We start from the raw sequence: 27,997 nt of genomic DNA on the forward strand, positions 1-27,997 counted from the left end.
ATCGCTCCGACCGCCCACCGCGGCTTTACCTCAGGGAGCGCGGCGCGGCCCGGTCCCCACCCCACCCCCCTCTCCTCCCGCCGGGCGACACCGCTGGCGGCTGGCGCCGCTTCAGGCCCGCGGCGCCGGCTCGGGGCAGGAGGCCGCGGCTGGGTCGAGGGCTTAGCCCTGGTGTGGGCCGTTAATGGGGAGGGCCGTGGCGCCGGAGAGCGAGGGCCGCGGGCTGAGGTGAGGGAGGGCGGCGGTGGGGAGCCCCGCCGGCGTCGGTGCCGTGTCGCCCGGCGGTTGGGACCAGCGGCGGGGGAAGGGGAGCGGGAGCGCGGCGCTGGCGCTGACAGCGGCGGGGAGCCGGGGGCCGGCCGGCCGCAGCGGAGGTGTGGGGAAGGCGGAGAAAGGAGCGAGCGGCCCCCAGCCGCCGCCGCCGCCGCGCCCCAGCGGGGAGGGGGAGGGCGGTGGGCGGCTCGGTCTCGGCAGCCCCATCCGCGCTCCCCCTGCCCGGCCCCGGCCATGAATATGTAACTACCCGCTATTTCCCGAGCTCCATTGCGGAGGCTGCCGCTCGCCATATTGTGCTGCTGGGGCTGCGGCTGCACTGCCGGCGAGAGAGGGCGACGGGAGCGAGCGGCGCAGTGAGGCGCGGCGGCCTGAGGCGGGAGCCCGGCGGGCGGTGAGCGCAGGGCCGGGGCCGGGGCCGGGGCGGCTGCGGTCGCGGTCGCTACCGCCAGGTCTCTCCCCCCTAGTGGGGTAGGGGCGGGCGCGGAGCCGCCGTCTGTGGCGGGGTGTCCTGGAGGGGTGTCTGGTGCCGGCAGCGGTGCCCGACCCTGGTGCGGGGGAGGCGGCGGCAGAGGGGCTGCGCCTCCCTGAGGTGGCTGTTATGGTGGGGTGGGGTGTCCCGCAGTGGGCTCACCCCAGGCTGACGGGGGTTGGGGGGGTGCTGTCCGGGGAGGAGCCGTGGTCGACCGGCCTCCCCCGGCCCCGGCTGGGCGGTCGCCGCGCAGGTGGGTGCGCTGCCCGCCCCGGCGTCAGGCGGCTCCGTTCGCCCTGAGCCCCCCGGCAGGCTGGCCCCGCCCGGCCGGGGCTGCTCGCCCCCCGCCTGCCGGCCCCGCACGCTGGGGGGTGCCGCTGGGGCCGGCGGTGGGGCCGTGAGACGTGCCCAGACCCCTTCTGCTTCCCCCCTTCTAAGCCTGGCGCCTTCGGCGTTGCTGCAGGGGCGCGGGGAGCTCCGCAAGCCCTGAGCCATCCCCGGGGGGCCGGCGTTTGGCCGCGAAGCCCGGGGGGTGCGGGAATATATACGTATAACGTATATATGTGTGTGTGTGTGTATACATATGTGCACACGCGCACCCTGGAAGCTGCAGGGAGAGGTATTGTACACAGCTCCGTTCCACAACCACATGCCGTTAACACCAACCCAGAGAGCGAGGCATTCATTGCCAAATGCCTTACTTGGGAAGGGAGAGCTGATTAACAGAGTCACGAGCCGTTATTGTTGTTTTTATAAATTGCCCCTGCTTAAAATACAATATTCAATATGATTTATTGCTCTGCATTCCCAGTCTTTTGTTTCTTTTAAAGCCCCTGAGCATCACCATGCTGAACAGTGTTTGTGAGGTGTGATGCTGATAAACTGGTACTGGGAACGACCTGACTGCTCTTGTGAAAATGTCATTGTTTCCTGCAGGGCATCAGGTGGAGAAAGACACTGTGTGGAGCCATAGATGTGTCTCCTCTCTTCACACTTGCTCTCACTGCTTCTGATATGAATTTAGCACCTGTTTCTTGCCAGCTTTTATACTCTGTGGTCGCTGGCTCTTAGAAATAATTTGCCTTCTTTGGATCCACCCCATGGCATAGTGTATATATGAAATGAACACTCTGAGCAATACTCTTCTTCCTGGCATTTTTGTTAAGGCATTTGTTTTTCAGGCTCTCTTCTGTGGAAAAATAATTGGATCAAGTGCCTAATTCCATAGAAATCCAGAGGACAGCTAGCGGAGAAAGATGATTTCCAGTATGTCAAATCATAATCCAGTCCTGTTTGGAAGTCTTTATAACTGTTTATAGCTCTGTGTAATAACTATGCATTGCACGCAGGGTTTTAAGGATTAAAGGAAATCACTTGCATTTGAAAAAATGTGACTGGTGTGCCGGTGAAATTATTTTTGCTTGGGGAAAATTCTTTAATCAAATATGTGATTCACTCAGTGACAAAGACTCAATTTGTCATAGGAATTCCCTGCAGAGGTACTCTCATTTGTATTCATCTATGTTTTCATTAAAAACTTTTGTAATGAGTTAATTTGACATTTTTATACATCATGTCAAGCTCAGAGCTGGCATTCAAATTGTCAGCTAAGACAGAGGTGCTCGCTTTAAAAGCAGCAGATATCAATAAGCAGTATGTTTTACACTAAAAGATATACTTGTTTGAAAGATTAGCTTTGCCAGTTGTTTGGAGATGGGAGGAATTTTCACTGGACAGATGTTAGTGTGAGCCACACTGGCATGTTACTCAGTGATGATACTCATGATGCTCATGATACTTCAGTGATGATACTTAAATAAGTTTAGAACATCTTTAGACCTTATTGACCCTGTGAATTGTCATTTACAATGTTTGATAAATACCTTATTATTTTCTGCATTCAGCTTCATAATAATAGTGGGACACAGATTTTGCATTGGAGGAGTTTTTTACTTCTTCAGTGGCTAAAATTTTGACCTTTGGCTTCAAAGCTTTGAAACACCAGCCCTACTGCAGCTGCCAAGAAAAGCACTGCCCATCATGTCTTAGAGTTGAAATAATATGCAAGTGCCAGCGAAATAAATTGCATGGGTCTCCCTTTATCAATGATACTTTGTGTTTTAAGAGTGATGCATGGTAATATGTTGAGTATAAAGACTTGGTTAGGCATCTTGGGTCATTAGAGCAGAATTCTGGCATATTCACGGCTATGTTATCATTAAATAGAAATATGGTTGGCACCTATAGGAAAGCCATCAGTCTTATATGTGAAATAAATGTGGGGATACATGAATTTCTTCAGCTTTCTTTAAACATTTCTCTTTCCCTTGCTTAATAAAAAGAATGCAATGGGGGGGGAAAAGGCAAGTGGAAAAAGGAGCTTAAAAAAATGAGATCTAAGTCTGCAACTGCTCAGTTGTATTTTTGTGAAAAGGAGCACTGGATCTGCTCTACTGAAGCACCATTTCAAAGAACATGCATGAAAGAAGTATCAGAGTAAAGGGATTCCTTCCACTTTTTTTTTTCCTAAATACACTTTACCAATTTTTTACTGAATAGATCAGCAGTTTAATGATGATGCAAACAGAGAGGAAAGAGATTGGAGAAGGGATGTTGTTGAGCCTAAACTTAGTTCTGCTTGTTGATGAAAATAATTTTGAAGCTGGCCTTTGAAGCTGACCTTAAATTCTTAATTTTCTGAGGAATGAGCAGCGTTCAGTATTATGGAGCTCTTTAGACTTGTTGCAGTGGAGAAATATTTTAGGAATTATCCCTGTCTGCCTTCCCCCCACTTCTGGATCATCGAGCTCTCTTGCAAACATCTGGGAGTTAGCAGTAGTATTCTGCTAACTAATTAAAAACCTAATCCTTTCTGTATTCTTCACCACTCAAGGATAACATTAAACTATTTTGGATGATTACTGGGTTTAAACTTAAGTATTAAAACTAAGTAATTAAGTATTTAAAACTAAGTATTGCTCCTGTAGTACTGTTTGCAAAATGTACAGTTTTATTTGAGAGAGAGTCCTTAAAACACAAACTGTTCTTAGCTGTCACCCAGCTTTAGATGAAAGTTGTCTGGTTGCCAAATTAACAGTTTTGTTTCTGTATATTTATTGTAGCTATTAAGTCAATCATACACAAGATGACTTGAGTCTTTCTTTTTATCTCTCAAGTGTTGTGGGGGTGTTTATTTTTTTGTTTATTAATAACCAAGCTGTCTTTTGTTCTCATTGAGAAAATTCTATTACTATTGGTTGTGGCTAGCTTCACTATGATAACTGGTAAGTGGGTGAGAAATTTTTGTGGCTATCTAACTGGCTCTGGAAAAACTGAAAACCAAGCATATTTCTTGATCTGATATTCTCAGAATTTCTCCCACAATATAAACTCATTAGAATACTACTGCTTAGTGCCATTGATATTAATAAATGTGATGGATAGTAGGTATGTTGTATGCTGTAGAGGATAACGATGTGGCTCACCTGATGTGATCCCAGTAGCCCGGGGAGAGCAGTACACCTGATTTACGGTATATTTGGCTTGAGCTTCTATGACGTTTCTTAAAATTTGCTTAGAAGCATCTTGGATCCCGTAGCACTGCAACAAAGCAGTCAAAGCAGTAGTCCAAGAAGCTGATGAACAGGCTTTCATGTTTTCTGCTGGTGGAATGAAAAATAACAAACCCACATCGGTTTCCCAGTGGATGCGGAAGCGGATCCATGATGGCTCCTAAAGCATTGCAGTTCAGGGTCTAGCGTGGTCATTTCAACATGCCTTCAGTTTTAGACTGTCTCGCAACTGGATGATGAGCGAGCTGTTCTGAGGGCTGGAACAGCCACTGCAGTGCAGTGGGGGGAGCAGAAGGTACAGCCTTGAAGCCTATTCTAACAAATGAAATATGGACGTAATATATCAGTTCTGTAGCTCCTGTTTATTAACATCATATTAAAGTTATCTTCATGTTTGCAATGGAACAGAGCGCAGGTTTTGAATTTGGCAGTGCCTGACACCAAAACTGTCAGACATGAAAGTTTTGACTACACATACCTCTGGCAGGAGTTTTTTACCTGGGTGAGCACAGTTTTTTTATTAAAACTGCAAAGTCCTGAAGGTGAAATTGAATCAGTGTGTTTCATTATCACCACCAGAAGTGGGTTGAGTTGTTGGGTAAAAAACAGCTGCCTTTTTTTTTTAACCCTGGTGTAACTGTAGCTATAGAAGTGATTTCTACCAGCACAGTCATCAGTCAAGGACTGTGTTTCTCCATGTTCCCAATATAAAAACTGAAAGTAGAAGACTAGTTTTCTAGAGACGTAGCCTTTGCTGCTGAGCTACTAACAGCACTTGTGGAGACGGGAAAGATCATTTGAATTGTAGTGCAAGTATATTCATAGGATTTCTATTAAAATGTACAGCAAACTAAAAGGCTAACAACAGGGGTAGTGAAATGATCAAACTTAACCTTTATTGATTGAAGCGGTCAGTTCTCGCTTTTGGCAGATGTTATTTCAGGGAGGCAACAAGCAGTTGGTTAGCCTCAAAAAACATGCCAGCAGTGCTGTGAGGGTAAGAAAGTACTGTAAAAACAAAAGCACTGGTTCTGAAGCATAATGCTGTGGCAAGGGGGTACACTCCACAATAGCAGGGTACGTGGTGTTTTGTTACAGTCACGTCCGTGTAAATGTGGTCTTTTACTGCAGACTGTGAGTTCCAGTGCACTATAAACATGCTACTAGACAATGAATTTTAAAAAAAAAAAAAGTGATTAAAAACATCCTAAGGCAACGTGTATCATTTCTGGCCTGTTTGTATGTATTTAGTTGCTGTGACAGATTCAACTTTTCTGGAGTTTGAAGGTTTACTTTTGTTTTCTCCCAAAAGTTTCCAGTCCTTTATCCCTCCTACTCTGATCTGATACAGCACTGAAATGAATTTTAGGTAGGATTTTAGAAAGGCATTTTTGCTTTTCTCCTTCACAGTTGGTTATTAATTCTGAAATCTAAGGTCGAGTTAACTCTTAAGGGCTTAAGAACTTCATTAAGAGCTACAGTAGCGTGCTTCATAATATGAGAAACATTGCATAAAATTTAACAAATAACAGAGAAAATGGCAATTCTACTCACTACCCCAAAGAGTTCTGCTTAATATTGTTACTTCGCAGGGCTAAGTTATGGCTTAGTATTGGCTGTTTTCCTTTTTTGTATGAATTATAGGCAAAGGTCTTTGGCAAATTTTAGGTCAAGTGCTTGTCTGATTTATTGGCCCACATGAGGAGTGAAAAGGTACTGTTCCTGTAACGGTTTTGTTTTCACTCCTGGCAGAAGGTGTTACTGTTGTATCACATTTTAGTACTCACTTTGGAGAAGGTATAGAAGGTGCAAAAGAGTAGTACCAGGATTTTTTTAGCTTTAATGATTAAAATAATCTTACTACCTGTTGCATTAGAACAGTGGACAACGTTTGCTTTTTTTTTTTTTTTTTGTACCAAAACCTGAAAAGTTTTCTACTTAATCCCTCTGAGATAAAAAAAATCTAAGCTTTTTAGTTTAGGAATTGCCTGGTTTTGGAATGTGATGAGTTTGCGCATTTATAGGTATGACAGCTAGAGGAAGATGGGTGAATTCTGGACTACCTGGAGGCAACTAACATGATATAAAGAGAGCTCTCTGCAAATGTTGTAATTTTGTGTATTCCAGTTTTTGTAGCTCAGGAGATGTCCAGGAGGGTATGATACAGAACCGTAAATAAGAAGTTGAACACTAAGGGCTGAAGCTATTGACAGTAATGGAGTGATCCAGGAGGCGGTGTGAAAAGGCCACCGATCCCCCTAGCAGGGAATATAGAACTCTTTACAATAAACTCGAAATTGAGCATCAGCTACATAAGAGCAATGTACGTGGACATACAGTGCTTATATGCTGTTATACTTTACTGCTATAAATGTACAGAGAAGCACCAACTTAAAATCGTACTTCTGTCATGTCCAAAAGTATGTGACTGTTCTTAACACTGTGATAAAACAGCCTTGAGAATGATCAAAAGTTTAATTTGGTACTTTTTTTTTCTTAATGCTCTTGATATCTAAAATGGGAGGATTATCTCTCTTTGGTCACTTCTGCTAGCATTAGATTAATTGAATTCTTTCATAGGTGTACATATGGATAGCAGATGGTTTGTATGAGGTCATAGCACAAATGTTTCTAAAGGCCAGGATGAGCAGCTTGACAACCAGATTGGAAATGCTGCCATACTTCATGGATCAATTCATTTCAGGTCCAGTAAATTGTGAATGGCAATTAACTGGAAGATCCCACGTCTTAAGGCACCAGGCAAAACACTTTCTTCCTTAGGAGAATAAATACAGTGAAGAAACTGTAAAAGACCATGTGCTAGCAAGCTAGTGTGTTTCAGAAATGCCAGTAGTATTTTTTTTTTTTTTCTCCTCTGTCAGATGTTATCTGTTCGGTAGCCTACTGGATGTTTCATAATCACAGCATTAGGTGTTGTTACTTGGTTTTCATGGAAGGATTTTTTTTTTATGTTGAAGAGAAATGCCTATTAAGTTTATGGGGCAGGTTGTGGGAAAATGGGAGTTTGGGACTAGTTATCAGGAAAACTAAAAACTTGGAACTAGTGTGATTGAGAGGGACAATCATGTTGGGAAAATATCTGTAGTGTTACTGACTGTCAAGGCTGTTAAACTGCACCGGTGCCTCGGATTTCTCTGCATTCCTCAGTTTTACTGGCTGCCTTGGGGACATTTTTGAGTTTGTGGTCTTGAATTAATTATACAACTTTTTTTTTTTTTTTTTCTTCCCCTCCTCTCCTGGTTGGTAGGGCTCTAGGGCAGAAATGAGGTTGTCTCTCTTCATAGACTGACAAACTTTGGATTTCTCAGTTTGACCATCTGAAAATGCAGAGCTTTATAATACTTGCTTTGGGAAAAAATGCAGCTTCCTTCATTTTTATGTACTTCCAGTGTTGAGCGCCATAAAGTAACTTCTCATGTACTCGAGTCTCTTCTGGGTGAAAAGCTTTGTTATCGGAAGTAATAGAATAAGAGGAAAAAGTATGAATCTTTCTAGGGTGACTTTTACAATGGATTTCAATGAGCTTCACATTTTGAGAAATCTAGACACAATTTTAAGTGGCAAATGAGAGAATCTGACAAACTGTCTTAAAGATTATGTGCTTTCAAGCAGCCATTAGAAATCCATACACACAATGTCTCCTAATATGCATTCTGGTGACACAATACTATAAAGAAAAGGAGAGTATGTTATTTTTTCATACAGAAAAGGCTGGATTTGTATTTTAAATGCAGAACTTGGCACAGCCTTGGGTGTGGGGAACATCTGGCACTCATATATGTACAAGTAATTTTATTGTATTAGTAGCTTCTTCATTGTGCCAGTCAATCAGTTATCTAACATACAGTGGGAGCTGGATGTACCCATCTGAAAGTAAAATTTGTGTTTCACTTTAATACTAGTTTTCTGGTTTTATTATAGCTAAATTGTTTTCTCGGCCATAGTGGGGCTATGTTGATATAATTGATCAAAATTGAATGAAAATTAACATTTGAATGTTAATTTCTTCATTTACTTCTGTGAATAAAGTAGGAAAATAGGATGGCAAGGAACCAGATGGAAACACTGTTAAAACGGGATTGTCAGGATGGTTATCACATTGTGTTTATTTCTCAGTGTGCATCAGCTATCCTTCAAGTGTAACTGAAATTGGAATGACTTAAAAGTAGTTGTCGTGGTTTCAGCCCAGCCGGTAACAAAGGACCACGCAGCCGCTCGCTCACTCCTCCCGCCCCCCTCCGGTGGGATAGGGAGGAGACGGAGGAGAGAAAAGAAAAGAAAAAAAAAAAAAAAACCTGGAACCTCGAGGGTCGAGATAAGGGTTTACTGGGACAACACAAAAAAAGGTTACAACAACAACAACGGTACTAATGAAAGAATATACAAAAAGAGTGATGCACAGTGCAACTGCTCACCACCCGGAACCCGACGCTCCGCCACTGAAAGTCGAGAGCCCTCCCCCCGGCCCGCTCCCCATTTATATACTGAGCATGATGTCACATGGTATGGAATAGCTCCTTGGCTAGTTCAGGTCGGCTGCCCCGGCTATGCCCCCCCACCTCCCAGGTTCCTGTAAAAATTAACTCTATCCCAGTTGAACCCAGGACAGTAGTGAAAGGGTAGACCTGCTTTAAGTTGTTTCGTCACATTAAACATCAACCATAACGTGCACTGCAGTCAGATTGCTGGCATTAATATACATTATTATTTATGGTAATGTGTGGCCTCAGGATAGTCCCAGCCGTTTTTTATTTTAATACATTTTTATTCACTTAGTTTCTGTTTATTTTGTTTAGCTCAAAAACAGGTTTCCAGGTTTACTCTTTAAGAATGAAATACAGAACCCCTTAAAAATGGACCTGGGAAAAAAGGAGAGAGGATGCTTAACTTGAGTGAGTGCCTTGTGCCTAAGAGCTTTCCTAAGGTATGGGTTATACTGTCAGCCTTCGAGCAATCAGAAATGTGGTCTTTGTACCATTAATCAGTTGTCCCGGGAAGAGTGTAAGGGCAGCAGTGGAATCTGCAGTGGAGGTAGCTGGGGGTTTCTCTCTGGTCTTTGCCCTTGCAGTAGGTTTGGAGAGAGGTGGAAGAGCAGACAATTCCTGCAGTGCTCTGGAGGCTTTGAGATCCAAGGATGGTGCCCTGACAAGAATCTGATCCCTTATTACCCAGCAACACTGTTGCCCTTGCAGTTGCTGGTGTGCTGGTTTCATCTCTTTCATGGAGCATATAACAACAAGCTGTAGCTACGTCTCTTCTACCGCATTTTTTTCTAATTCGGTGTTTCTATCCCACAAATATAGTCCTAGGATGTGTTTGTTTGCAAGCTGATATATTGTAAGGGTGCCAAGCACAGTGTAAATTATTTGTTACCAGATTTGACTTCTGGAGCATGTAATTGCTATTTGAAGTTTCAGCTTCATAGTTTGTATTAATTTGGCATCTTTAATAGTCTTTTAATTGGCTTTGATTGTGCTTTGCAGATGACAGACTTCTAGTTAATGTGTACAAAAGCATTTTAAACACTGGCTTTGTGTAAGCATTGCTAACCAGTCATTTTTAAATGTAGTAGGCATTTACAAAGGAGCTCACTTACATTACTATAGCGTATTAACTGATAAAGTGTTTGGTAATAATTTTGAGATTATCCCATGAATGTACTTTCAGGTGTTCTGTGGTAGTAGCTGAAACTATTCACTTGGTAACATTCAATTTGTAATCTATATCTGATCCTCTTGAATTTGCAGATTGACTACTAATCCGTTGCTACTTACAGCTCTATTCTAACAGCTACAAAGTTAAATTTGGGCAGATACCTTCAGCTCTCAAGAGGCCTGCTTTTCAGTAGGTGGTCAAAACCTGAGGCATTTTTGCTTGCTGCTGGTCAATTCAAATGTACATTCAGGAGAGAGAAACTGTATTCTCAGAAAACATTTGTGTGGTGTTTTGGGGCTTTGTGAATGTTACTGCTGATTCCACAAGTTCTCAGAAGATATTTAAGGAAAGTGTTCTCTTTCTTGAATGTGTGTTTATGGAGGAGACTCCTATCTTAAGCAGACTTGCTGGATGTTTTTTATAATGTACTAGATATCCAAAGGCTCAATTCCCTTGGTGCTGTTTTCACACAGTTCAAACAAATGGACTCTGCTTTGTATAAACCTAGTGGTCACTGTAGTCCCAAAAAAGCCTTTTGCTGTTTCTTTTGTGGGTAAGGAGGATGTTCATATAATCATATTTGGCCACATACATTGTTAAAGGTATGTGGCGCAGGAGAAGGTCCTGTTCAGGTTTCTTCAGCTTTTTATTATGGCAATGCTTTAGTGGCTGATTAGTGTTAGTTGCTGTTGGCTTTTCTCGGCCCTGTCGTTTTCCACACAGTAAAACTAAGTATAGATGTCTCTGACAGTGAGATAACCCCAGAATTAGAATAATTTGGGTTGGAAGAGACTTCCAGAGGTCATACAATACAACCTCCTGGTAAAAGCAGGGACAATTAGATCAGGTTGTTCATGACCACGTCCAGTTGAGTGTGACTGTCTCCAAGAATGGACATCCCACAACCTCTCTGAAGTGACCATTTATTAGTGATCCTTTTGCTGTGGCTTTATGCTTTCAGTATAGAATTAGCTCCCCCTATGAATTTTACTGCTCGACACTTATCAGTTTATTCTGTCTGTCCATATGCCTTTTGTCATTTTGTTTTTGATAGTTTATATAATTGTTGCTTTATGTCTGGCTCATGGCATGAGTCCACAGCACAAGGTCCTAAAGATTTTAAATGGGCTTTTAATGACTGTAAGAGATTATGATGGATACCAAATCATATCTTATCTCTTAGATGTCTGCAAGACTGACAACGTGAACCTTGCACGTTGGAGGTGAGCTGCAGTACAGAGGTGCTCTGTTTTGATTACAACTCTGAACATGAATTGATGAGCTTGAATTTGTTGTTAGCATAGATATGACTGATTGTGTGAAGAGAAGATGACTGTACACGTGGCTAATATAATACTGAATTTAATTTGCAAATATAAAGAAGTGAAAACCTTCTCGGTAAGGGACGTTGTGACATTGAACTTGATACTGGGAGGACAAGGACTGATAGCTGAATGAACTAAAAACACTTCAGTAAGACATTCCTCTCTCGAGCTTATCCCCTTCTGAGATCAGTATATAATTATAGTGAGTGCAGTATAAACTTACCAAGGGACAACTTGAGGAGTGGTGACAATATGAGTAAACAAGCAGAAGAGGAAGGGGAGGCACAGACAAATGCAGTGACATACTTGTTCAAGATCATCGAGCAGTTAATTTCAGAGCTGGGAATAAAATGAGCTCCAGGCCAGAACCTGATTCAGCTGTCTCCCAGGGATTTTGAGATCCAGAGATGAAAAAAACTTCAGAAAAGAGTGAATACTAAAAGTACTGGATTGTAATCTAGTACTAGTTGTCCTAGATTGCTTTATATCCAGTTGTAATCTGAGCTGCCAGTGAACTGCAGTGAAGATTAATTCCTTCAAATACAGTGTGTATCCAGAAATGTTTGGGTTTTTTTTTTTTTTCCAAATCAAGCTCTTAGCCAGAAAGTAAAAGCAGAAAAAACTTAAATTTCAGAATGCTTTAACTGAATAAATTGAAATGAATGATTGAATTGAATACTTTGTCAAAACATGCAATTTGTCCCTAATACTAGTCACAGTATCAGAAAGAGTGAAACGTAAAAGTCTAATCCTGTTAAGCTTCCAAGTAACTGCACTATGATACCTGTTTTTAAAAGAACTAATCCTTTGGGGAAAAAAAAAATTGGAATGGTTGAAGGTGCTGTTGAACTTGGCATACCAAATAGAGGTCTAACTCTCTTACTGTTTTAAGTCTAAATATTTACTTTTTAAAACTTGGAACAAAAATCAGTTGATTTCTAAGGATTTAATATTGTGTAAAAATGTGTGTATTATTTTTTTTTAAAGAGCCTGATGCAATTTTTTTTCCTCAAAAGTATTTTTTCATGAAGGTATCAGAGATCAATACACTGTTCTGAGTTAAATAGCAGCTGGTACAGTTGTGGCCACATCTGAGCTGGGTTTGTGGGTTATTTCTTCCAGCTGCTTGGTACCATTCCAACCCTTTCTCTGATCTCAAGGTATGCTGACACAACCATGCGTGCAGTTGCTCTTTAGTCTTTGCCTGGGCTAAAATAGGCACTGCAGAGCATTTCGGAGAATAATTCAGGTTGTGAGTGTTCTCTGATGGCAGCCAGTAGAAAGTCCCCTGCTCCTGGTTAAAGCAGGACCACCATCAGGGTTAGTTCAAGCTCGAGCTTATGAAATCTTAAATTTTCACAAATGACAAATTTTGAGAAAAAAAGACTAAGGAGCGATTATAAGTTGGTGAATCTAGGGGTGGTAAACCTCTGAAAAGGTAAAATAGGGAAGAGCAGGAGCAGTGACATGCTGCTGCTGAGCTGCTTCTTTGGCTGCCTTGCAGCCGGAACAGCCTGCCTGCCCGCAGCTCTGAGTGGTCTGAAGTGTACTTGTTGCCAGTTGGATTTTATTTTTACTGGATATTTCAGGAATGGGATACCCAAATGCCAACCTACCATGGCTCAAGACTACATTTGAGCAAATAATTAAGTGTCTTTCATTATAAGAGTTTGTAAAGTGGATATGGTATGTGACAAGTGAGGATGTTGCTCTGCTGGAGTTTTTTTTCTAAGCACACTGGAGAGACTCTCCTGCATAAATTCCCTGGTCAGTAAGCAGGCAGGAGATCAGAGGGGCTTTTCTGATGGGGTCTTTCATACTGTTATTTTTTCCTATAACTGCCTGCCTGTTTTCCAGCGCTTCAGGAACAAGACTTATTTCGTTGTTATGTTTTTAAACCCCAACCATTTGTCTTTGAATTTGTTTTGGAAAATAGTCTACAGATGGATGAGCACAAAGAGCGGGATTGCATAAGCCCTGTTTTCCAAGGAAATCAGGCTTAAATAGCAAGTCTTTCAAATGAAGTGATGCGGTACTTGTTACTGAAACCAGCAGGCTCATCTCCTAGCTCTAGTTAGGGAGCTATTCAACTTGTGGATAAAACTTGGTTGTATAAAGTTGATGAAAAGTTTCCAAAGCTCCTTAAGAACAGCACAGGTGGGCTTTGTTTTCTTTTGTTTTTAATGCTCTGGCAATGTGGAGAACTGAGAAACATCCTGGGTACAAAGAAATCAAAATTTACATGTTCTGATAATCTTTAGCAATCTCCCTGTTTCATCTTCCAGTTTTCTTCTATAAAAGACACGAAGCAACTAGGCAAGTTTTATGACTACATGCTAAATTTTAGCTTGTTTCCCTTTTTTCAGATGCTTTTTGGAACTGGGGAGTGACAAGGAATCAAACCTGAAGAGATTCATAATGTTTCTGCTTCTCAGATTTATAATACATTCTGTTGGTTGTATCAGTCAGCTCTTGATAGTGACAGATGTGCATACTCCGTAATTACAAAGTTTGTGCTTAAGAGTTTTACTGTGCTCGAAGACTGAGTCAGCCTGAAGGATTGCAGGTGTCCTTATAATATTGGTTATGGGTTGTGGTTTGGTTTTTTTTTTTTTATGACTGACAAGAGTGGCCCTCTGGCTATAGCATAAATTACAACAACTGGTACTTGTTAGTAGCTCCAAGAGAAAGATGTTTGATCTGCCTACAGGAATGTGGCTTCTCCCCTTCATATTGCCCTGTTGTCATGTGACTGGTTGCTTTCCTCTTATATCCAGAGGGTATAGACAAGTCATAAAGGTAAAAAATGATAAAAGGTATAAAGTCATGGTGCATTAGAAGTTTTTTCAAAAACTTATTGTTGAAAAAAGGCTCATGGGGTGTATCTGACTTCACATTGTTCCTAGCGCTAGCACAAGTGACCTGTGAAGAAGAGATCCCTTCTTCATGTATAAAGTGGAAAAGATCTGAAATGTTGAATAGCTGAAAACTTAAGTAGATATTGCTGTGATGAAATCTGCTTCATATTTTGAGTTGGAAAAATGAGCATGAGAAAATTGTTATGTAAGACTTTTTAAAAAAAAATGCTGAAAGGGATGCAGAGGAATAGTGAACTATGTCAGTGAAGATCCAACTGATCTTAAGCATGTGAGATTTCAGTGGAATAAATTTCCAGACGAAAGAATAAACGTGAGGCTTTGTTTTTATTCTGTATCTTCTCTCCCCTTGCCAGTAGTAGTTAATAAAAAGTCTGTTGTACCTTCTGTCTAGAAACTTTCCACTTTATATTTTTTACTCTGAACAAAGTGTCAAGAACAGAAAAAACCCTTTCTTTGGCTCATGAAAGCCTTTTCCTAATTTTGCAGCTTTAGAAAAGATCAGCTAGTCTGGCCTGCACTATCCAGGATTTCTTTTAGCAGATGCCTGCTTCAAATCTAGTAGGAGTGGACTGTCCTAAAAGAAAACAACTAAGGAGTAATCTCTGTATTATTGTTGCAGGCTGTAAATGTCAGCACTGTCAGAACATATAGAAAAAGCCCTTCTGTCAGATTCACCTTCATGCCAGGCAAGGTGTGGTGGGTTGACCCTGGCTGGACACGAGGTGCCCACCAAAGCCGCTCTATCACTTCCCCCTCTTCAGCTGGACAGGGGAGGGAAAATACAAAGGGCTCGTGGGTCGAGACAAGGACAGGGAGACATCACTCACCAATTACAGTCATGGGCAAAACAGACTCAGCTTGGGGAAAATTAACTTAAATTTATTGTCAATCAACCAGAATAGGGTAATGAGAAATAAAACCAAATCTCAAAATACTTTCCCTCCACCCCTCCCTTCTTCCCAGGCACAGCTTCACTCCCGGATTCTCTACCTACCCCTCCCCCCCCAGCGGCGCAGGGGGACAGGGAATGGGGTTTACGGTCAGTTCATCACGCGTTATCTCTGCCACTTCATCCTCTGCAGGGGCAGGACTCCTCACACTCTTCCCCTGCTCCATCGTGGGGTCCCTCCCACAGGAGACAGTCCTCCACGAACTTCTCCAACGTGGGTCCTTCCCACGGGCTGCAGTTCTTCACAAACTGCTCCAGCATGGGTCCCTTCCATGGCATGCAGTCCTTCAGGAGCACACTGCTCCTGCATGGGTCCCCCGCAGGGCCACAAGTCCTGCCAGAAAACCTGCTCCATGGGCTCCTCTCTCCACAGATGCACAGGTCCTGCCAGGAGCCTGCTCCAGCGCAGGCTTCCCATGGGGTTGCAGCCTCCTTTGGGCACCCACCTGCTCTGGTGTGGGGTCCTCCATGGGCTGCAGGTAGATATCTGTTCCACCGTGGACCTCCATGGGCTGCAGGGGAACAACCTGCCTCACCATGGTCTTCACCATGGGCTGCAGGGGAATCTCTGCTCTGGCGCCTTCAGCATCTCCTCCCCCTCCTTCTTCACTGACCTGGGGGGTTGGCAGGGTTGTTTCCCCTGCATGGTCTCACTCCTCTCTCCGGCTGCGGTTTCTGTGTGCCCCGCAACTTTTTTTCCTTCTTAAAAATGTTATCACAGAGGTGTTATCACTATCGCTGATTGGCTTGGCCTTGGCCAGTGGTGGGTCGGTCTTAGAGCTGGCTGGTATTGGCTCTGTTGGACACGGAGGAAGCTTCCAGCAGCTTTTTACAGAAGCCACCCCTGTAACCCCCCCTGCTACCAAAACCTTGCCACAGAAAGCCAATACACAAGGAGAGCTGGAGACGGTCTGTCCACAGCAGCTCAGCTCCACAGCTAGCACAAGAACAGAGAGAACAGTGGAGTCGTGTCCAGTCATGTCTTCCTCATTAGGTTTTTTTCTGCTGGAGACCAACAGATTAAATGATACCTGAAAATGAACTCAGCAGTGCTGTTTGGGATGTGCTTTGAAAATGACTGCCTATCAAGAGTGCTTGCTTGCTTAAAACATGTCAGTATAGCTGCCTAACTATTTGCTGTTAAACCTGAGATCAAGAGGCCAGTGCAGTCTCCTCCTGCTTGGTTGTAAAGCTTGACTTGAGAGTCAGCTAACTGCAGAGGATTTTCCTACCTCTGCTCCCCAAGCGAGTGGAGAAGATCAGTCATTGATGAGAACATCTAAAGAGCTGGTTTACTGGTTATGATTTTGAGACTGGTAGTTGATAATTGGTGGCTATTACATGGTCAGTGCAATTTTAGGTCAAAATGCCTCTCCTGATTGTGGAGTTTGATCTTTGATACTGGTGCCAGTTGTTGAGTTTGCTGTATTAGATTTCAGCAGTGTGAAGAAACATAGTCCAGTCTGATGTCCAACAACATCATAAGGAAGTGAAGTCAAGCCTCATTCACGTGCATTTTTCAGGCCCAATATAGATCTGGAAGTTGTAGGGGAACAGGGAAAAAGCTAAGGAGGCTTATTTATTGATCATCAAGCAGTGTAATGCGATTTTTTTTTTGTTGGTTGCGGGAGTGGCTTTTCAGCATGTTTGAATTGACCATGTTTCCACTGTTCCTCAGATTTTGACTTCATATGTACCAGAGGCAGAGCGTGTTTGCTAGTGATAAAGTGGACTATGTGGATCTCTCCAGCTTTTGGCTAGCTTTAAGGCCACTGTTTTTCCTCTTAAAATTTGAAAGTGCTATCACTGCAGACCTTAGGGTGAGAATGAAGCACTCAGCATCTCAGATTAAAAGCCTTTAGAATAAAGCTGGTCAATTATTTATAATGACACTTGTAGTGTGTCTTCGGCAGCATAGCCTTGGGCTTGTAGGCAAGGTTGCAATATAAATTATAGTGTTAATACACTTATTCTCTGGATTGATAGGTTTGCTGACAGTCTGGCACCTGGAGAGCTGCTGTTCTGTGTTAGCAAGTGTAAGCATGCAAGTTTAGGCAAGATACTACGTGTGCATGCGATGATCTCTTTACTATGGGGCTGCTTAGATGAGCTCTTTACTGCGATGGAGCTGCATAAATGTTGGGAGCAGGTTTTTCTGTTAAGAGAGGCTGGATTTACTGGGACTTAGTTGTCTTAATCTGCTGCAGTCTGACTATGCTTCAGCAGATTTTGGGAAGGTTGTGAATGATTAGCAGCTTTGTGAATTTTTCTCAGTAGTTGAAATGATAGTTAATTAAACATGTCAACTTTAAAAGCACTCAAGAGGAGTATCCAGTGCGCACACAGAATAATAGCGTTGGGCCTCTGTTAGAACAACCGACTGGCAACAAGACATAACAAAAATCCTTACCCCAAAGGACTTTACTTCTTGTATGCCTGGAATTACCTTAAATAATAGTGGATATTAGAACACAGAGAAATACTATTTCCTTTCTTTGCCACTAGTACACTTTTCAACATTGCTTCTTTGCTGAGATATGTCACTTAATACCATCATTAAATTCATAGCTCTGAATAATTTAAATAAAATGCCCAGAATCCTGACAGGACAGTCCAATGCTTGGCCAGACTGGGAGCTGACAGTCTGCACCTGGGTTGTGGTGGCTTGTCACTTTTAATGGGGAGGTAAGTTCCTAACTGGACATCTTACTTTTCTGATCCACACAGAGGAACATGTCTCTTGTGACAAGTAAACTGTATTTTTAGGGCACAATATTTATATAGTAAAAGTTAGAGTTGATGGTCTGTCATCTCCTAATTATTTCTTTTGACGCCTCTTCAGACCCTTATTACTTATTAGACATACTAGTGGACGTGGCTAGTTTATGTCAGGCTTTTTTTTTCCCCCTCCTTTTTTCATAAGGTGAGAAAACTCTAATTTCTGTGTCTGGATAAAAGTAGATAGAATAATCTTTGCTGCACTGCTTCTCTTGCTTTTCCCTCAATAATTAATTAAAGCTTACAAAGTAACCTTGTTCTCCAGAGAGGTTGACCCTTTTCATATAGAACTTGATGAATTGCAAACTGGTTTATAATGTACCTGGTAAATGCCAGTAGAATCTGCATTTGGCTGCTGATTTGAAGGGTCTGGAAATACAAACCTAGACTTAAAAAAAGTGACAAAAGAAAGGAAGAAAGCACTTCTGCTTTTTCCACCTAGTAGAAATGTCTGCAACTGCAATCTTGCCTCTTACATGGTGACATTTATTTTTTTAAACATACCACACAGTCTGGGATAAGTTTTCCTGCTTTAAGGGAGGCATGTTTGGAGAGATGGGGAGGATTGCCTCCTCTCCCCCAGTGTGAAAATATTTTCTGTTCACAAACATCATTTTCTTCTGTCGTTTTGACCCGACTTTCTTTCACATGTCTGCAGTGACCGTGTGTGGTAGTTTTGCCTCATCTCATACAATAATCCCAAAATTTTGATGGGAAAGCATTACAGTTTCTCTGTGTGGTTTTTTGGTTTTTTTTTGCGTTTGTTTTATTTATGGTGTTTTTTTTTAATGAAAAGGTGACGTGTGCCTTTGCCTGTAGGCAAATTCTGCAGCAGTGGTTGTGGGAGTGCAGTTACTTTTAGCCCTGTCCATTGACAAGAATGCCTGTCTACCACTACTGATACAAAAAATGAGTGAAACCCCATGTCCTGGTTTCAGCTGGGATAGAGTTAATTTTCTTTCCAGTAGCTGTTATAGTGTTATGTCTTGGATTTAAGATGAGAGGAATGTTGATAACACATAGACATTTTCAGTTGTTGCTAAGTAGTGTTTATACTAAGTCAAGGATTTTTCAGCTCCTCATGCCCAGCCAGCAAGAAGGCTGGAGGGGCACACGAAGTTGGGAGGGGCTGAGGAAAAACAGGGTCCTTTATCAGGACAGCTGACCCAAACTGGCCAAAGAGGTATTCCATACCATGTGATGTCATGCCCAGTATATAAACTGGGGGGAGTTGGCCAGGGGAGGGGCAGATCACTGCTTGGGAACTGACAGGGCATTGGTCAGCGAGTGGTGAGCAATTGCATTGCGCATCACTTGTTTTGTATATTCCAATTCTTTTATTAGTATTGTCGTTTTATTATTGTTATCATTATTAGTTTCTTCCTTTCTGTTCTATTCAACTGTTCGTATCTCAACCCACGAGTTTTACTTTTTTTTCCCCAATTCTCTCCCCCGTCCCACTGGTTGCGGGGGGAAGTGAGTGAGCGGCTGCATGGTGCTTAGTTCCTGGCTGGGGTTAAACCATGACACCCTGATAATGTGTGTATGATTTGGGTTTCTGAAACGTAAAAACTTCTGACTCCCCCTTCCCATGTCATTGCAAATCAGGTGCACATCCTGGGGTTGCACAGGAAAACTGAACCTCTTGATTGAAATTACCCAGTGACTATGTTTTACTTGATCTTTCAGTATTCTCTAAACTTCTGATTGGACACCCCTAGCAATGTATTTTCAGGAGGAAAAAGGCATTATAGCGTGCTTCCAGTGAACATGTTTAGCTAGTTTTCTGTGTGCGTGTATAATTTTGACCTTCCACTTGATTAGAAAGTAGACCCCACTTGACCCCTATGCACATTTGTAAGTGGATGTTTTATGAGTTTTCCACATCAGGTGGCATTTGCAGCTTTGCGCCACACAGCCAAGTTTTATGGCCTTCAGTTCTGTCACTTTTGTTTAACAACCCTAATGGATTTTTGCAAAGCGTTCATGGCTGACTGACTCCCTCAATTTTTCTGGAGCACTACAGAGCACGGGCTTATCCACGTGTAACACAGTGGAGCCTGGTACTTGGATGAACAAGTGTTCCCCCCATACTTCTGCTGTGTTGTCACAGAGACCGCTGTGTCTGCGTGGCTCCAGGGACTCCGCATTCGCCAGAGAAGCTTGCTCGGGAGAGGAAGCTGGGTCCTGTAGCCAGGTGTACTTGAGTGTGCAATATGTTTCTCTTCTTCTTCCCAGCCATGTCTCAAGCTGTGCAGACGAATGGGACGCAACCTTTAAGCAAAACATGGGAGCTCAGTTTGTATGAATTGCAAAGAACGCCTCAGGTAATACGTGTTAAAGAGCTGGCCTTTATGGCAAGGCTTTTTTTAATACTTTTTAGTATTAAAAAGCTTGATGTTTTAAGATTTTCTTTTTCCTTTAGGAGTATTAACTGCCTATTCTAAATGATAGAGTACTTTAAAAAAAAGCCTTCCAAAACAAAACCTCTCTCACAATATTAAAAAAAAAAGTATGTTTGATCTTTATTTCTTTTTTCCTTTCTTTAGCAGCATGGGTGTGTGTGCTTGATGTGGTTGTGTATGTGTCTTGTTTTGACTTTTTACTATGTTTCTCTTTAAAAGAATAGTAACCCATGCAGTCCCTGTAAGGAAGTTACTAAATTACATTAAAGAACTTTTACTTTTTTTTATGCTAGGAAGCAATCACCGATGGCTTGGAAATAGTGGTGTCACCCAGGAGCCTGCACAGTGAACTGATGTGTCCCATCTGTTTGGATATGTTAAAAAACACAATGACGACAAAAGAATGTTTGCATCGCTTCTGTGCTGATTGTATCATTACAGCCCTCAGGAGTGGGTATGTAAATATTACTACAGGGAAAACAGATTTCACTTAAGATGAAAATGTGATCAAGGAAATCCTTTAAGTCCTGGGTGTTGATGTGGAACAGTTACATGCCTGTGCACGGCAAGTTTCTAAGTTTCTGAATGTGTAACACATCTTTCATATTTCATTCTTGTGTGGCCAGCCATCTGTGGCAGACCAGATCTGTTTTTTTCCTCATATGAAAAATCATCCCATAACTTTGTTTCTTACAAGGACTTGAAAATCTCTTTTCTTTTTTCTTTTTTTTTTTTTTTTTCTTCAATCCAGTAACAGCAAAACAAAAATACAGTACCTCACTTACAAAAATGAGTCTCATTTCCCTTATTCTTCCTTTTCCTAATAATAAATTGCAAATCGTGTGGCCTTTCAGCAGTAGTCCTGCTTCCAAGTTTCACTACTGGAACAACCTACACTAAAGTACAAATAATTTTTCTTGTATTCTTCAGTTACAAGTTCATATTTTCCTAAAAGCAATAGACTTCTGAGGTAACCAACAGCAATTAAGTCAATGATGTATCTATTTTTGATAATGGCAATTACCTGTGTTCAGATGTCATGCTTAATTTTCTGTGCCTGTGTAAATTCTGATGAGTAATTAGCAAAAATACATTAGAGGGAAAAAAGAAAACCATCAGGAGTAAAGACAGCAGTGTTTCAGCTATTGAGGCCTCTTCCTCTTACAGGAAAAAAAAATGCGTGAACCTGACATTTTTGTTAAATGAGAACAAAACAGTAAGAAGGACAAGACTGTTTTCGTTTTCCCAGTAATTAGTGCTTGAACTATGGAATAGGTTCCTTAATCTTTGTTTTGTCCTGCGAGTGCTAGGAAGACTATGCCTTAATATAATTTCCACTGGACATGCATTTTTTTCTAGGTGAAAATCCATTCAGAGGGTTAAGGGAAGAACCGTTTTGCAGAGTGGAACTTTGAACTCTTCAGCGTAAACACAGTTTGCTGAAACATACTTAAAAAAAAATTAAGCAGGGAGATACATGTTTGGGGGTTTTGTTTAAATATCTGGAACTACCTGATCTGTCAAAAGATAGAAGCCCCATTCCAGATTTACTATAAATATTGAATCTTGGTGAGCACTTTGACTAAGAATTGTAGCATTAGGGCAGACTTTTGTTATTGCCAGAGAGTTAGTATTGTTTTCTCCCTTCTTGTTTATGTCCAGCAACAAAGAATGTCCCACGTGTCGTAAAAAGCTAGTTTCAAAAAGATCACTGAGACCAGATCCCAATTTTGATGCTCTCATCAGTAAAATTTATCCAAGCCGAGATGAATACGAAGCTCATCAGGAGAGAGTGCTAGCAAGAATCAGCAAGCACAATAACCAGCAAGCTTTAAGTCACAGCATTGAGGAAGGATTAAAGATTCAGGCTATGAACAGGTACGTAATCCACATAATTTGTCCACATGTAACCTTGTTTGCTTTAACACAAAAAATACACCGTCTGTCCTCACTCCCTGTATAGTCTGAGATTCCCCTTCTCTCCTCTGAAGTCTGCCAAAATAATTTTTAACCTTTGGCAAAATAATTTTTAACCTTTTGTCTACTAATAGAAACCTCTGTATCACTCCCTGCAACTTCTGTGGCAGCCCGATGTAGGCGGCAGATTTCAGTTTAGCTTTACTAAATTATGGCTATCATGTCTTAGATAATAAACTGTAATACAATGAATCCTGTACCAACATATTACCATGACATGCGAATAAATGCACATAATACCAGAATGTAGGTTTTAGTTGCAACTTCGTTCACAAGGCTGGAATATATGGTGTTTATACAGTAGTGAAATTCTGGGTGTGCATTTAAACTAAGAGAGCCAGCTGGGAAGGAGGCCTGAAACTTTATGTTGTGGTGAAGCGTGGTGTGATTTATATTTTTAATCACATGTGGATTCATATTTAGATGAAAATAATGGTCTGAAATTGCCTAAAAATAAAAATAACTGTATGAAGTTAAAAATCATCTTAAAACATGTCTAAAAGGTGTTTGAGGGATAGGAAAAAAAACATAGTCTTGTCTATGAGTATCTTTTTATAAAAAAGAATGATTTTTTTTAATTTTTTTTTTTTTTTTTTAAACTTTAAATATCTCTGAAACTTTTAGTGCTTGTGTGTGCATATGACTAACTTCTGGCATGATGGAGACCGGGAGAGGGAGGAGTTGTACAAGCATTGTGGGCCTGTACATTGAGTGAATTCTGAATGTGGATTAGCATTTATTTCTACCTATTTCTGATCAGGTTACAGAGAGGCAAGAAACAACAGATTGAGAATGGCAGTGGAGCAGAAGATAACGGTGACAGTTCACACTGTAGCAATGCCTCAACACACAGCAATCAGGAAGCGGGGCCCAGTAATAAGAGGACCAAAACATCGGATGATTCTGGGCTAGAACTGGACAATAACAACACAACTGTGGCAATAGACCCTGTAATGGATGGTGCTAGTGAAATCGAATTAGTCTTCAGGCCTCATCCGACCCTCATGGAGAACGATGACAGTGCACAGACGAGGTAAATGTCTTCTGTTCCTCTTCGTGTATTCTGCTGTTATTTTCTGGTGCTTTTGTTTTCTGTCACTCCTTGGGGCTTTTTAAAATCAATTTACTTTGGTCATACCACATCCTGTTTAACCCATATGCACTCTTTCCCTCTTTCCATTGCAAGTCAGGTAGATGGTACTACTGCTCAACTATTACCAAAAATACAGAAACAATCTGTTTTAAGTCTTTGATCACAAATAAAGATGTTTTTAAGGGTTTCTAGCATTGCAGTTCACAGTAGGTACTACAATGATGGTATAACATCAGCCCCTTTCTAGTTATTCTAAGATTCTTTGGGAATAAACAACCTTGCTTAAGTGTGAGCAGTTTTCAGAGCAGCTTTGTGTCAGTGGGATTTGTAGGCTGGAAGCTTTTCCTGGCATTTTCCTTCGTGATCAGCCCAAGCACAGACTGCAAATTTTGGATCACAGCAATGAGCAGTCTCATGGCCTTTCCTCAGATCTCTTCCTGGCTTTTTCTCCTATTGAGACATCTCTGTGTAGCGTCTATAAATATAAGCTTCAGCCAGCTTTTCTTTTTGGTTTGGAATTGCAAGGAAGTTCTGGGGGTTGTTCTGAAAGGCAAAGAGAAAGCTAAGCTTCTGGGAGAGGCCTCTGCAGCATTTGTGTCAGCCTTTAATTCTTGCATGAAGAATTGAAGTGAGAACAGATAGTGAGACAATAAGGAAGAGTAACTTCAAGGAGATGCAGACAGTGTCGTGTGTATAGCTCTTGCACCTTACACCTTTCTGTTGGGGCTCTTCAGACTGTATCTGTACTCTGAAGATATCAGCAGTTGTGAGTAGTTCTCAAAACCCCTTGGCAACCTGTTATTAGGTTTTTCATTTCGAGCAGGTGACAGGGCAGTGCTGTCTTCTCTACAAAGAGCAAGAGGGCCTGTGGGAGAAGTGTCAAAAAGATGTAAGGGCACTTTGGAACAATGTAATTTGGTAAGCTGCTTGTATGTCTTGGGTGAAAGCAATTAATGTTCTTGTTTGTGACCTGTCTTTAAAGGCCTTTTCACACTTGATGCTTAATATTTGAGGGTGTTCCAGATGTCTTTTCCCTATACTGCAACTCAAACGTCTTTGATTATCTTTGTGGTTGTTGTCACAGATACATCAAGACCTCAGGCAATGCCACCGTTGATCACTTGTCCAAGTACCTAGCTGTGAGATTGGCTTTAGAGGAGCTTCGTAGCAAAGGAGAATCAAACCAGATGAACCTTGACACGGCCAGTGAGAAGCAGTATACCATTTACATTGCTACTGCCAATGGGCAGTTCACTGTAAGTACAACTTCTAAGAGTAAAACTGAGCATCAATACATCTTTGATACAGATTTGATTAAAATTCACTCAGCTGGACTTTTCCTGAGTTGGTGTAGGGGTAAAATTCATAGCACCAGGTTGTTTATTTAGAAGCCCATCAATTGCTTTTTAGGAAAATGTATACAGCAAAATCTTGGTTAGTAGAAAAGGAGGCATATAAATTACTTGGGAAAAATCCAGTGATGCCAGCAACAACTAGCTGACTTATGCCATTATTTTACAGTTAATATTGAAGAGGAAAAATATTACTTCATCTGAGAATCTTGTTTCAAAAGCAGATAGCTCTAGCACCAGGAAGCATCTATTGTAAGGTGGCATTTCTCCACTTCTGTGTAGGCTTCCAATATTCCACTATGAAACAGCTGTGAGTACACTGAGGGAAGAATCCCTCTTCTCGGTTGCTGACTTCAGAATATACGGATACAACAACAAGGCAGTATCACAATCAGAATGGACTCTGAGCCTGATATTACACTTGGGCGTTTATCTGAATAAAGTAAGTCTTCTGGTTAAGAGATAGGCAGAAGCTTTGCAGTGAGAGTCTATTTCAAACAGGACTACAGACTGTGCCTTAGACAAAAGCAGAGATGCTTCTGGTGTAAATACACATCTACTACTCCTGCTGTTTGCAGAGAGGAAGGAGGAAAACTGAAGTTCGCTTTATTTACAACTATATTCACTTTGCAAGAGTGTTTTTCGGTGCTGTTTTAGTGAGATCAGCAGGAGTTTGGAACAGCTTGCATTGTTGCTTTTTGATGCTGAGTGGTTAGCTAGTAACTTGCACCACATTATTGGTGACTTCTTTAAAGTCAGTGCATTCCTCTGATTTAAGTAGTCTGTTTCTACAGTGCTACCCATGCAAGCCATCGGATTTGTTTCATTTCTGTTTTGGTGTTCTCTTCTAGGTATTAAATGGGTCATTTTCCTTGGAACTGGTCAGTGAGAAGTATTGGAAAGTGAACAAACCCATGGAACTTTACTATGCACCAACAAAGGAACATAAATAAGCTGTACTGGAAAACTGAGATGGGACTAACTCTTTTTATAACTATGACTTCTTTAATATTAAAAGAAGGCACCACCATTATCTTTATGGACAATACATGTGATGCCTTCAGGTTCTCTCACTATACTTATTAATATGATTAGACAGTATTCTGGGTTGTATTTGATTTAGTCTTTGTTTTGGGTTTTTGGTTTTTCCCTAGGAGACTAAATGACCTTCTCCAGTACATTCCAGTGTTTGACATGCTTTTTGTTCCTAATGCATGATAACTGAACAAGTGTTCCAGTTTGGAATGTCTTAATTTTGTCCAGGTAAATCTGGATTTCTAATACATTTGACACAGTTATAGTAGCCTCTGTGAAGTATTGAGCATTGGATGGCTAAGTCAGTCTATTCAATAGTAACATATGCCAAGGAATGTGTTAAATGTTGTAATTTGCTAATGGTTATCCATATAAAAGATTGGTAGAGAATTGATTTCTGATAGTCTTGGAGCTACAGGTAATCTGATTCCCTGGAAGAGATCTGTTAGTCATTTTCTTGTGAACAAACAGCTGTAGTGAGGAAACTGACACTTTAAATCCTTGCTGTTTACTGGGCTTAATACTTCAGTGCAAGGTAATTCATGAGATTGACTGAAATATTCATTAAAAAGTAAACCAAAAAAAAACCCAAACAACCCACACCCATAACTCTTCCCTGTGTAGAACATGCCAATCTTGATGCACACTGCAGGTTCCCGCCTGGCCCCTGTTGCAGTGTTATCCTGTCCTCACAAGCTTAATTGAAGAAAATCTTCTGGAAGTTCTACAGCCCTACTGTGTTCCCTATAGTAACAGATTTTTATTGAGAATGTATTAGAATGTTCTGTGAAGAACTGTCCTGAAAACTTTTTTTAAAGCAAATCCCTGAAATTCCAGCACGTGGACATAATGCAACATTGAAATGCTTTGCTTTATGGAATTTGTGCCACCCCAGCTGTGAGCTTATCCAGGCTTCAGTTTGAGTAGGGAGGACTTCAACTGTAAGCTGCTTGAAGATTGAATTTTTTTTTTTTTTTGCCATAGCTTTAACAAATGTGGCTTAGCACTTTGGAAGACGATTTTAGTACTTGACAAAGTTTACCATTTAGTGTCTTAAATTTAGGTTCAGGTTTTAAAACTTGGCAGTAGGCTGTTGTGTAACGTCCAGTAGCTACCATTCATCTGCATGTTAAAACTCCTCTTCCCTTGCTCTGGACCTTGTTGTCACTTAATGGGGGCTGCTTTATCTGTTAGCATTCTGTCTTACGGGAAATGTTACCATGAGAGATTCCCTTTGCTGTAAGACTGGCTGATGAAGAGTTCACCTGTTCGCACCTGAAGCTAGAAGCAAAAAATGTTGCTGATCGATAGGTGAGAAGTAATATACTTTAAACCATACAGTATTGTTCCTTCTTTGTCTTGCCCGTAGTTAGACTGGTTTTGGCATGTGGTACGTAAGTATTCAGATGCTCGGGGATTCTCTTGGGAAGGAAGTACCCTTCCATCGCTTCTGTCTTTCAAGCCTAGCACTTGTAAATACGTGTCCATTCCAACTGCTGTTTCAGATCAGCTTTATCCCAATGTGAAAACTGCACAGGCTTCTTTGAGTAACTTAATTATTTTCTCTTACTGGAAAAAACTTGGGGTTTTGTGACATGAAACGGAAGTTTTCAGGCCCCAGAACACAGAAGGGGCTGTTTTTAAGGAAATACGGTATTCATGACTTCCTGGTGAAACGTTGCATTGTATAGATTAGTAGTGCATGTCCACTAAATATAATCTGGGGGATGGGGGAGCGGTGATTATAAATGCTTTAAAATTAATGGGGAAACTTCTAGATTAGTTGCAGGATACCTTCCCATTGTGATAGCTAAGGTAATGTCCAGTCCCTTAAGCAAGAGAGGTGTTTGTGAAGCTGAGCAGTCTGTCTAGGAGCTGTCTGTCACTTTGTCCCCAGTTCTTTAAAAAGCGTGGGAGAATGTGAAGCGCTTATTTTCATGTTGTAGTGAATTTACTGAATATTTATGTTCTTTAAATATTATATATATAATGTAGTTTGATTAAACCATTGATTGCACTGTGACTCTTTAGTGCTATGAACTATTTTATTTTCAAAATGACTTTACTCTTCCACCTTTTAAAGCCATGTTATTTTTTAAGTACACAACGTGTGTTAGGTACAGATATGCCTAATAGCTCTAGTATCCAACTAAAGTCACACTGAAATTCTCAAACTGACAATAAAAGCAAAAATGTTATCAACAACCTATC

The 27,997-nt window shown here is 41.5% G+C and overlaps 1 protein-coding gene across 2 annotated transcripts; it reads left to right on the plus strand.

The window, feature by feature from the left end:
• Positions 1 to 50: 50 nt before the first annotated feature.
• Positions 51 to 27,995, plus strand: RNF2 (ring finger protein 2). 2 transcript variants are annotated; one of them, XM_052800738.1, is made up of 7 exons: positions 51 to 228; positions 20,163 to 20,251; positions 20,623 to 20,783; positions 21,992 to 22,207; positions 23,067 to 23,339; positions 24,484 to 24,655; positions 25,603 to 27,995. In XM_052800738.1, the coding sequence occupies exons 2-7, from the start codon at positions 20,165 to 20,167 to the stop codon at positions 25,702 to 25,704; spliced, it is 1,011 nt and encodes a 336-aa protein (XP_052656698.1). In that variant the 5' UTR covers positions 51 to 228; positions 20,163 to 20,164; the 3' UTR covers positions 25,705 to 27,995. The 2 variants fall into 2 exon arrangements, with proteins under 2 accessions (XP_052656698.1, XP_052656697.1); XM_052800737.1 differs by lacking the exon at positions 51 to 228 and adding an exon at positions 452 to 667.
• Positions 27,996 to 27,997: the final 2 nt, after the last annotated feature.

The sequence above is a fragment of the Harpia harpyja genome, chromosome 11, assembly GCF_026419915.1.
Source record: "Harpia harpyja isolate bHarHar1 chromosome 11, bHarHar1 primary haplotype, whole genome shotgun sequence".
Taxonomy (NCBI): Eukaryota; Metazoa; Chordata; class Aves; order Accipitriformes; family Accipitridae; genus Harpia; species Harpia harpyja.

Coding starts and splice junctions, on each gene's coding strand:
- RNF2 (XM_052800738.1), top strand. CDS start 20,165: ATGTCTCAAGCTGTGCAGACGAATGGGACGCAACCTTTAAGCAAAACA. Junction 20,784..21,991: donor ATTACAGCCCTCAGGAGTGG/GTATGTAAATAT, acceptor GTTTATGTCCAG/CAACAAAGAATGTCCCACGT. Junction 24,656..25,602: donor CTGCCAATGGGCAGTTCACT/GTAAGTACAACT, acceptor GTTCTCTTCTAG/GTATTAAATGGGTCATTTTC.